Raw genomic sequence first — 11698 nt, forward strand, 5'->3', positions numbered from 1 at the left:
ATCTCCCGAGCCACGTTGGTCCAAAATATAGTTGACTTCGTATTTCTCTATGGGATTGCCTGCTGCATCGTGGGTAGGAGGCCAGGCAGCGTCGGCTTCCGGGCTTTGGGGAACCAAAGCGGGAGGGCGCGGGCGGTGGGGAACTAGCTGCGAAACGTGGAAAACGTCATGGCATTCATATTGGAACGCAGAGGGAGACGGTAAACGACAGCTCCTATGCGTTCGATGACTTCGAAGGGTCTGCGGTAACGGGGCTCGAACTTAGGGCAGCTGTTGAAAGGCGGTAGGTGCTTGCTGCTGAGCCAGACCTTGTCTCCCACTGCATACTCCACTGCTCGACGCTTTGTGTCTGCGTAGTACTTCTGCTGCCATTTTGCCTTCAGGATGTGACTCTGTGCTCCGTCGCAGAGCTGCCGGAAAAGCGTAGTCATCGGAGGAGTGAGCGTAGGAGCTAACGCGCCTACGATATCAAGGTTCGCAGCAGTCAACGGGTTCTCGCCAATCATGACCTCGAAGGGAGAGAGCTCAGTGTATGAATGACTTGTTGTGTTGTAAGCAAGTTCCAAGGCCGGAAGCAAACGCTCCCACTCGCGTTCGTCAGACTTGATATAGGTACGAAGCATCTGCTCCAGTGTGCGGTTAACCCGTTCTGTTTGGCCGTCGCTTTGGGGATGGTAGGACGAGGACATGCACCGTTTGATGTTAAACCGGCGACAGAGTTGGTTCCAAAGATCCGACTGGAAACGGGGGTCGTGGTCCGATATGAGCACCTCTGGAAAACCGTGATAGCGGGTAAGACGGTCTGCGAGAAGCTCTACGGTGTCTGCTGCTGTGAATGACTTCTTTGCAGGAACGAAATGAGCCATCTTCCTGAGGGAGTCAACCATGACAAGAATCGAGTCGTGCCCTGTCGTTGTAAGGGGAAGATCTGTGATAACGTCAAGACTCACGTGCGCCCATCGACGAGAAGGGATGAGCAACTGTTGAAGAAGGCCGGCAGGCTTCTGGTTAAGGGACTTTGACGCTCGACAGTGAGTGCATGACTCAACGTAAGCAGTAGCGTAGGCGCGCATTCCTGGCCAGTAGTAGTGCTTGCTGAGAGCCGCAAAGGTCTTCTTCTGGCCTCGATGGCTGGCTGCGACATGGTCGTGACGTGAATGCAGAACTTGAGTAAGGAACTCAGGGAATTGTGGGACGCAGATGCGCCACAGTCCATGAACGCGGATGTGCAGGTAAGGCTCTACGTAGCGAAAGGTGAATAGGCGATTACAAAACTCGATTTGCAGAGCTGCTCCTGGTTGGTTTGCTGCGGCTTTGTAGGGAACGCGAAAAACAGGACACTTCGAGTAAGCTTACGGCCATTGACGCACATCAGGAGGGTCAGCTGGTGTCTTCGTTGTAAGTGTAGGATGTTCCGCCTCTGGGTTGGGTTCCGGCGGCGCAGGTGAAGATGCGGACGGCAGGCTGCGTCGTCTACGTCGTCGCGAACGAATTCCGGCGAGCTCCCTGTATTTGGCAGGCCGACCACGAGAGCGGGGAAGCGCGCTCGCTTGTCCTATTGCGAGCATCAGTGGTACCGATGGTGTGTCGTGCGAGCAGGTGTTAGGAAGACCAGGACGGCGAGACAAGGCATCAGTAACTTGATTGCGCGCTCCTTGAACATAAGTGATGTGCAAACCCGGGAACTCCGCAAGAAAGTCTAGCCACCGGGCGGTGCGTCCGCGCAGAGGCATCGATGCTTGGAGTCGTTGGAGATGGGTGAGAGCTTGATGATCAGTGTAAACCGTTACCTTGGAGACACGGTGCACGTGCGACAACTTGCCCAGTGCTATGACAAACGCCAAGAGTTCCTGATCGTAGATCGAGTATCTCTGTTGCGTGGGGTTCATGACTTGGCTGAGGAAGCCGATGGGCTTGCCGTCTTGTCCCAGAACTGCTCCGATCGCATAACCAGAGGCATCTGTGTATAACTCGAAGGGTTTCGTGGTGTCAGGGACTTGTAATGTAGTGAACTCGATTAAGCGCTGCTTGAGCTGCCGCACCGCTTGCGTGTGAAGCTCTGTCCATTCGAAACTGACGTCTTTACGCGTAGGATCAACCAGCGGCCGGGCAACGTCTGCATCGTCCGGTCCCATGAACATAGTCCACCCTCGGACTCCAGCAGAGCAAGCATACGAGATCTTGGCCAAACAAGTGGCGGGTATGTCAGCCGAGGAGACAGCTGTATTCCTACGCCCGCCGCCAAAGAGGTACAAGTCCCGCGCGAAGACTAAGGCCAAGGCGCGGATAACGTCGCTCGTTCGTCAGGCGGCGGACGATACTAACGATCTCAAGACTCCGTTGCACGGTTTGCACCTCATACTGGCTTTGCCTGAGGCCTGTTCGGCAGTGCCCTTAAGACTCTCGGATGAATGGCAAGGCGTGCTTTGTTGCGCGTTGATAGGGAGTCAACCCACGTCCTCCGGCTGCCGTAGTCCTTTGGCCTCAACCGCCTCGGTGACAGCGGAGAGTGACGAGGAGTCTCCCTGGCCTATGGCAAAACTCGAACGCACTCTATTCGACGAATGGATCAATTCAACTGAGGCGCAGGATATTCCAAGTGAGGTTGCTCAGGTGCTGCACGAGTATCGGGCGGTTTTCCCCGATACCTTACCTAAAGGCGTACCTCCGAAGCGCCCTCATGATCATCATATTCTCCTGGCACCTGGGAAACTACCAGCGAGATCCGCAATCTACCGTATGACCCCAGATCAGCTCACTCTCCACAGACAGGAGATAGCCAAATTATCGGAATATGGTTGGATTCTGCTTGTGCCTGGAAAGTTTCCAGCGAAATCTGCAATATACCGTATGACCCCAGATCAGCTCACATTCCACAAGCAGGAGGTAGCTAAATTATCGGACAGTGGTTGGATCGGACCGACCTATTCGCCTATTTGCTCTCCTACGATCATGGTGGACAAACGTGATGATGGCTCCGGGGAGCGGAAGATGCGGATGGTTGTCAATTACCAAGCCTTGAATGCGCTTACGATAGCCCCTGATTTTCCACTACCTCCCATTCAAACCATTCTGGATCTGCTCGGAGGCGCCAAGTATTTTTCCACCTTGGAACTTGAAGCAGGATTCCATCAAATACGTATGGCTAAGGAAGACCGGTGGAAGACGGCCTTCCTGTCCGTTCTCGGGCTATTCGAGTACCGCGTGATGCCCTTCGGTCTTAAGGGAGCTCCCGCTACGTTCCAGGCCAATATTAATGCCTATTTACAACCCTTATTGGGGCAGGGCGTTATTGCGTACCTGGATGATGTACTTATCTATAGCTCTGATCTCTCTGAGCACGTCTCTCTTCTGCGACAAGTCCTAAGTATTTTTCTTCGACATCAGTTTTATCCAAAATTCCGCAAATGCAAGTTTGCAAGGCAAACCATTACTTTTTTGGGTTATACTGTATCTGCTGCGGGGATCAAACCTGCAGAAGATAAAATCGAAGCCATCCGGCATTGGCCAGAGGTGCTGGAGAACGAAACGCCAGTGCGCCAGTTCCTCGGTACCATAAATTACTGTCGCATGTTCATGGGACCGGACGATGCAGACGTTGCCCGGCCGCTGGTTGATCCTACGCGTAAAGACGTCAGTTTCGAATGGACAGAGCTTCACACGCAAGCGGTGCGGCAGCTCAAGCAGCGCTTAATCGAGTTCACTACATTACAAGTCCCTGACACCACGAAACCCTTCGAGTTATACACAGATGCCTCTGGTTATGCGATCGGAGCAGTTCTGGGACAAGACGGCAAGCCCATCGGCTTCCTCAGCCAAGTCATGAACCCCACGCAACAGAGATACTCGATCTACGATCAGGAACTCTTGGCGTTTGTCATAGCACTGGGCAAGTTGTCGCACGTGCACCGTGTCTCCAAGGTAACGGTTTACACTGATCATCAAGCTCTCACCCATCTCCAACGACTCCAAGCATCGATGCCTCTGCGCGGACGCACCGCCCGGTGGCTAGACTTTCTTGCGGAGTTCCCGGGTTTGCACATCACTTATGTTCAAGGAGCGCGCAATCAAGTTACTGATGCCTTGTCTCGCCGTCCTGGTCTTCCTAACACCTGCTCGCACGACACACCATCGGTACCACTGATGCTCGCAATAGGACAAGCGAGCGCGCTTCCCCGCTCTCGTGGTCGGCCTGCCAAATACAGGGAGCTCGCCGGAATTCGTTCGCGACGACGTAGACGACGCAGCCTGCCGTCCGCATCTTCACCTGCGCCGCCGGAACCCAACCCAGAGGCGGAACATCCTACACTTACAACGAAGACACCAGCTGACCCTCCTGATGTGCGTCAATGGCCGTAAGCTTACTCGAAGTGTCCTGTTTTTCGCGTTCCCTACAAAGCCGCAGCAAACCAACCAGGAGCAGCTCTGCAAATCGAGTTTTGTAATCGCCTATTCACCTTTCGCTACGTAGAGCCTTACCTGCACATCCGCGTTCATGGACTGTGGCGCATCTGCGTCCCACAATTCCCTGAGTTCCTTACTCAAGTTCTGCATTCACGTCACGACCATGTCGCAGCCAGCCATCGAGGCCAGAAGAAGACCTTTGCGGCTCTCAGCAAGCACTACTACTGGCCAGGAATGCGCGCCTACGCTACTGCTTACGTTGAGTCATGCACTCACTGTCGAGCGTCAAAGTCCCTTAACCAGAAGCCTGCAGGCCTTCTTCAACAGTTGCTCATCCCTTCTCGTCGATGGGCGCACGTGAGCCCCGATTTCATCACAGATCATCCCCTTACAACGACAGGGCACGACTTGATCCTTGTCATGGTCGACTCTCTCAACAAGATGGCTCATTTCGTTCCTGCAAAGAAATCCTTCACAGCAGCAGACACCGTGGAGCTCCTCGCAGACCGCCTTATCCGCTACCATGGATTTCCAGAGGCGCTTATATCGGACCGAGACCCCCGTTTCCAGTCGGATCTGTGGAATCAGCTCTGCCGCCGCTTTAACATCAAACGGTGCATGTCCTCGCCCTACCATCCCCAAAGCGACGGCCAGACTGAACGAGTGAACCGCACATTGGAGCAGATGCTTCGTACCTATATCAAATCTGACGAACGCAAATGGGAGCGTTTGCTTCCGGCCTTGGAACTTGCCTACAACGCAACAAGTCATTCATACACTGAGCTCTCTCCTTTCGAGGTCATGATCGGCGAGAACCCGTTGACGGCTGCGGACCTTGATATCGTAGGCGCGCTAGCTCCTCCACTCACTCCCCCGATGACTAAGCTCTTCCGACAGCTCTGCGACAGGGCACAGAGTCACATCCTGAAAGCAAAATGGCAGCAGAAGTATTACGCAGACACGAAGCGCCGAGCAGTGGAGTACGCGGTGGGCGACAAGGTCTGGTTCAGCAGCAAACACCCCGTTACCGTGGACCCTTCGAAGTCATCGAACGCATAGGAGCTGTCGTTTACCGTCTCGCTCTGCCTCCCACGTATGAATGCCATGACGTTTTCCACGTTTCGTAGCTAGTTCCTCACCGCCCCCGCCCTCCCGCTATGGTTTCCTCGGCAGCCGATGCTCCCTGGCCTCCTATCCACGATGCAGCAGGCAATCCCACAGCGGAATACAAGCCGACTATATTATGGACCAACGCGGCTCTGGAGATGCAGCCCAGTACCTCGTGAAGTGGCGCGGAGCCCCTGAAGATCACGCCACATGGGAGCCAGCACATCACCTTACTGGCTGCCCGGCTTTGCTTCGCGCTTGGCGCCGCCGCCAACGAAGACGTCTTCAGGCTTGAAACAACTTGGGTTTTTCCGAAGCGTAGAAGTACGGGTCCGCCAAGTTCCAGCTCCTCCAGCACGAGCACCCTTTCAATGAGGAGGGGGGAGTGAGCGCTGCGCACCGCGCGCGCTCACCACGGCAGCTTTGGAAAGCACAGAGATTGCAAAAGCAAAAATAATGCGTTTGGGACAGGCCTCTTCAGTCCGGCAAGGGGGGAAGTTGTAGTGCTGAGACACTACAATGGGGCTGACTAGTGTCCTAGGGATGATAGCTAGGTAGCGACCTGCAAGGGGCCGCGACACTGGAGGGGGACAGGACCCCCCTCAATACATAAAAAAATAAGAAAAACCGTTAGTGAGTTCTAGTGAAAAACGTGAATTGTGCGGAAATCGTGTGGAGACTGGGGCTGGCGATAGCCCCGGCACCAATGCGACCTCCCCACCTAGGGTCTAGGGGGTAAGCTCCGAGGAGGGAGCGAATCGAAGACAGAGAACACACTTCTTCTTGAATTGTCGTATTTCGACGGAATAAAGCGGTAGAGACCGAGAAATGGGGCTAATCTAGCTGTAGAATGTAGACCTGTAGAGGGACAGGAAGCAGCGTAGTCGCAGCAGTAGGCGCCGCGCACTACAATCAACCAGCGGCCGGGCAACGTCTGTATCGTCCGGTCCCATGAACATGCGACAGTAATTTATGGTACCGAGGAACTGGCGCACTTGCGTTTCGTTCTCCAGCACCTCTGGCCAATGCCGGATGGCTTCGATTTTATCTTCTGCAGGTTTGATCCCCGCAGCAGATACAGTATAACCCAAAAAAGTAATGGTTTGCCTTGCAAACTTGCATTTGCGGAATTTTGGATAAAACTGATGTCGAAGAAAAATACTTAGGACTTGTCGCAGAAGAGAGACGTGCTCAGAGAGATCAGAGCTATAGATAAGTACATCATCCAGGTACGCAATAACCCCCTGTCCCAATAAAGGTTGTAGATAGGCATTAATATTGGCCTGGAACGTAGCGGGAGCACCCTCAAGGCCGAAGGGCATTACTCCGTACTCGAATAGTCCGAGAACGGACCGGAAAACCCGTCTTCCTTAGCCATACGTATTTGATGGAATCCTGCTTCAAGATCCAAGGTGGAGAAATACTTGGCGCCTCCCAGCATCTCCAGAATGGTTTGAATGAAGGGTAGTGCAAAATCAGGGACTATCGTAAGGACATTTAGAGCCTGGCAATTGACAACCATACGCATCTTCCGCTCCCCGGAGCCATCATCACGTTTGTCCACCATGATCGTAGGAGAGCAAATAGGCGAATAGGTCGGTCCGATCCAACCACTGTCCGATAATTTAGCTACCTCCTGCTTGTGGAATGTGAGCTGATCTGGGGTCATACGGTATATTGCAGATTTCGCTGGAAACTTTCCAGGCACAAGCAGAATCCAACCATATTCCGATAATTTGGCTATCTCCTGTCTGTGGAGAGTGAGCTGATCTGGGGTCATACGGTAGATTGCGGATCTCGCTGGTAGTTTTCCAGGTGCCAGGAGAATATGATGATCATGAGGGCGCTTCGGAGGTACGCCTTTAGGTAAGGTATCGGGGAAAACCGCCCGATACTCGTGCAGCACCTGAGCAACCTCACTTGGAATATCCTGCGCCTCAGTTGAATTGATCCATTCGTCGAATAGAGTGCGTTCGAGTTTTGCCATAGGCCAGGGAGACTCCTCGTCACTCTCCGCTGTCACCGAGGCGGTTGAGGCCAAAGGACTACGGCAGCCGGAGGACGTGGGTTGACTCCCTATCAACGCGCAACAAAGCACGCCTTGCCATTCATCCGAGAGTCTTAAGGGCACTGCCGAACAGGCCTCAGGCAAAGCCAGTATGAGGTGCAAACCGTGCAACGGAGTCTTGAGATCGTTAGTATCGTCCGCTGCCTGACGAACGAGCGACGTTATCCGCGCCTTGGCCTTAGTCTTCGCGCGGGACTTGTACCTCTTTGGCGGCGGGCGTAGGAATACAGCTGTCTCCTCGGCTGACATACCCGCCACTTGTTTGGCCAAGATCTCGTATGCTTGCTCTGCTGGAGTCCGAGGGTGGACTACGGTGGAACTATCGCTTTGCAGCGTCGATTCACCCTTCCGAACGACTGGTAGCTCGCACCACTGGCCATTCACATAGGTTCGGAGTTTGTCAGACTGGAAGTACCAGGCCACCTTGTGTTCCGTCAGCCAATCCAAACCCAAGACTAAGTCATAGGGAACGCTTCCCACTAAAACGTCCCCGGAAAAACGTGTATGTCCACACCACAACGTCAAACCCGTCACTACCCGATCAATGCGTAATAGTGCACCTGTAGCTATGGTGAACCTATGTTCCCTTGGCAGTCTCCGCACTTTCCGCTGCAGTCGTTCGACCAATTTAGGACTAATGAAACTTCGCGAAGCCCCAGTGTCCAAGAGGGCCTTGCAAGGACTCCCCACAAGCTCTACGCGAAGTACCGCAGTCGCACCCGCACAGCACAACGCTCCCCCTTGATCGTAAGGCTCTTTCATGCAAGTCTCCCTCCACCAGTGTGGCACAATCTCTGTCGCGTCTGACCTATAGCCGTCTTCTGTTGCCTCTGCAGACTTCCTGCTGCTATCCGTCGTCGCTTCCGGAGTCTCTTCACTCAGGATCGACGCCGACCCAGACTCCCACCACGTTTCCGAAAGCGACTGAGTCCCTTCCGCGTGCCCATCGCTCGTATTAGTTCTTTCCGCAGTGCTGGGGAGTTGGTTTCCCCACTCAAGGGAGACTGGAATGGCATTAGGGCCTGTCGCTACCGCACATATCATCCCTTTGCCATGGCTACGCGGCCTGGAACGCTCGTCTCCAACCACGCCTAGGCCCGCACGTTTAATCGTTCCGTCTTCTCAGTGCTAGGACGGGTGGGCTCCCTACTGCTCTTGTCCGCCGGCTTGGGCCGCCCTCGTTCATACGTAGGACAGTCCCGAGCATAGTGTCCCACACCGCCACACTTCTTGCATATTTCCCCGGACGTTTGGTACGTTCCCCTTTGCTGGGGCAGACACGTGCCGGATGTCCACGACCCTGACACTCAAAGCAGTTCGTGTGGGTGCCCCCAGGTCGATTTTCAATTTCCTGGCGCCCACGAGTTCCATTAGCTTGGATAGCAGCCCTAATGGCTCGAGCTCGAGTGGTCCTTTCTCGGAGTTCCAGCACACTCTGCTTGGGCTCATAGAGCCGTACTGCGGCTGTCGCCGCTTGTTCCCACGACTGATATTTCACCTGCCCGTTATTGGCTATTTGAAGATTGAGGTCCGTCGGTAGCCCGGTGCAGTAATAGTCAGAGAGTTCGTCGGGGGCAACACCCAAACCACGCTCCGCTACAGCCGCAAACCGGTCCGCGTATTCGTTCGGGCTACCATTCCACCGTACTTTAGCCAACTCCTTTAGCAATTGACTCTGCGACATTATTTTGTCAAACCGCTCCAAAAGCCTGCGCTGTACTGTCGCCCAGTCGCTTAGGTCGATAGTTCTCCGTAGATACATCCAATACGTTAGAGCCGGGCCCACAAGGTGGTCAATAAGTGCATTTCCCCACTCGCGCGGTTCCAATCCCATCCGGGTGTACCGGCGCTCGATGCGCAGCAGAAAGGCCTGCATAGTGCTGCCGTCTTCTGGTAGTATGGAAATCGTTGCGCCGGATTCCACGGTCCCCCCTATAACAGTTCTTATCACACTCATAGCGGACTGGAATTGGTCCCACGTGAAGAAGGGACTGTCCCCTGGCACATCATTGGTCATAGGTGTCACCTGCGGGGGCGCCTCCTTATGCCCATGCGGCCGCTCTGCCACGGTGGGCTTCGGAGTCGCATGGCGATGATGGGCTGGCGTGCCGCTCGGCATTTTGTTGACTGACATTGTAGAAGTCTCCTGCGGTGTGAGGCCGATAACGCGTCCGTTGCGGAGATGCATCCCTTACCGAGCGAAGATATCTAGGCGTGAGTTATTAAAACATAGTATTTCTACTCCCAAGTCCGGAAAGAAGAAAGATTTCAATCCCGGAATAGCCCCCAAATGTAGTGGACAGCGCCTACTGCTGCGATTACGCTGCTACCTGCCCCTTTGAGCAGGGCCTATGATCGGCCCCTAACGTTGGCCAATTTCCTTGAAACAGTAGCGCATATATAACGAAATATAGTTATTCTTAGTTTTCCAAAATCTGTTATCGTCCAATCCACCCCACTCGGGGTGCTCGCCTCCTAGGCCCTCTGGAGAGGAGGCCTGCACTGGTGGTGCCGGCGCTATCGCCAGCCCCAGTCTCCACGCATTTACAGGCACCTCTAGTGTATGCGTGTTAATTCGCAGACAAATTGTCTTACTTTGATCCTAGTAAGAGGGTCCTGTTCTCCTCCAGTGTTGCGACCCCTTGTAGGTCGCTAGCTAGCTATCTTCTATAGGTCACCAGCAAGCCCCATTGTAGTGCCTGTGCATTACATTTCCCCGCTCTAGGGAGACTTGAATGGCATTAGGGCCTGTCGCTACGGCACACATAATCCATTTGCCGTGGCTACAAGGCCTAGAACGCTCGTCTCCAACCACGCCTAGGCCTTGCGGTTTAAACGTTCGGTCTACTCATTGCAGGGACGGACAGGTTACCTATTGCTTTTGTCTTCCGGCTCGGTGCGGCCTCGGTCATATGTAGGACAGTCACGAGTATAGTATCCCACACCTCCACACTTCTTGCAAGTCTCGCCCGGACGCTTGGTTCGTTCCCCTTTGCTGGGACAGTCTCGTCCGGGTGTCCACGACCCTGACACTCGTAGCAGTTCCCGGAGTTTTCTCCATACCTAGTTTCATTTTCCTGCTTCCCATGGGTTTCACTTGCCTCAGTAGCAGCTCTTATGGCTCGACTAGCCCTTTCTCGTAGCTTTAGCACGGGCTGCTTAGGTTCATAGGGTCGTGCTGCTGCTGTCGCCGCTTGTTCCCAGGAGGAATACATGGTAGAGAAGCTGCTTAATGGGCAAGGGCGATGGTAACGCTGTTTGCAGCTGCATTGGACTCTGAGCCCGGGCTTAGCAAGGCACCTCTACAAAATGTCGGAAGAAATGTTTTGCTAGAATCCGCAGGCGAGGAGCACAAACTACTGCCTAAGCCCTATTCTTGGTCGTAAGTGATCGCGAGGAATGCTAGCTGTCGAGAGAGAGCCTGCCTATCGCACACTGCGTCTCTCCAAATCTGAAGAAGATTCCACTGAGGCAGAGACCGACGATGAGAGTCACGTCTAAGTATCAACAAAAGGTGTGGAAGCTCAATTTGCCAACTTTATACGAAGTACATGTATCTAAACGCTCTAGCTTTACACTCTAGCTTCCTACCACAGTGATGGCCTGCGCTACGCTCCGTCCGAGCCGTTGAACGCGTTCAGGACGTCGGCTTAAGGTGCATTAATATCTAGAAAAATTTCCATGCTGAGTCTAAGATAAGAAACTGCAAGTCAGGGGTGTCTCGTGAGCGCTAAAGAGGCTTTACTCATTGCTAGAGTACTGGTACCGGAACAAAGAAATACGAATGTGCTGGGGAGAGCCAGAAAATGGACTAAGTAGGAAACAAGTACTAGTGGATACGAAAACGTAGGTCTCACAGACAAATACATCCAGTGTCGTTTCTCCCGGCCGACTTCTGAAACGCACCGGAATTGATACTTCCCTCAGTTTTGATGCGCATGCACAGCATCGAATCTAAAGACAAGCATTCTAGTCTTTTGTAGGCGGATACACATTTGCTGTTTTCTCACCTGCAAAACGTAGTAGTAGGTGCTGTTAGCTATCGTTGACTATTGAAGAAGCGGCATAGCCCTGAGTTCCCTTGCCTTGTGAACACTGTTTCATGTGTTGTAGCTTCAT

General features: G+C 53.6%; 2 protein-coding genes across 2 annotated transcripts; both read right to left on the bottom strand.

Annotated features, from left to right (window-relative positions):
- Nucleotides 1-1352: 1352 nt before the first annotated feature.
- On the bottom strand, nucleotides 1353-2141 carry ETH_00019060 (OSJNBa0042F21.10 protein, related; the record flags this gene model as incomplete). The annotated part of the gene is made up of 1 exon (XM_013376395.1): nucleotides 1353-2141. The coding sequence occupies one exon, from the start codon at nucleotides 2139-2141 to the stop codon at nucleotides 1353-1355; it is 789 nt and encodes a 262-aa protein (XP_013231849.1).
- Nucleotides 2142-8684: 6543 nt separating this feature from the next.
- On the bottom strand, nucleotides 8685-9698 carry ETH_00019080 (uncharacterized protein; the record flags this gene model as incomplete). Its single annotated transcript, XM_013376396.1, has 1 exon — nucleotides 8685-9698. The coding sequence occupies one exon, from the start codon at nucleotides 9696-9698 to the stop codon at nucleotides 8685-8687; it is 1014 nt and encodes a 337-aa protein (XP_013231850.1).
- Between the last annotated feature and the right edge of the window lie 2000 nt (nucleotides 9699-11698).

The sequence above is a fragment of the Eimeria tenella genome, genomic scaffold (genome assembly GCF_000499545.2).
Source record: "Eimeria tenella Houghton genomic scaffold, Eth_scaff34, whole genome shotgun sequence".
Lineage (NCBI taxonomy): Eukaryota > Apicomplexa > Conoidasida > Eucoccidiorida > Eimeriidae > Eimeria > Eimeria tenella.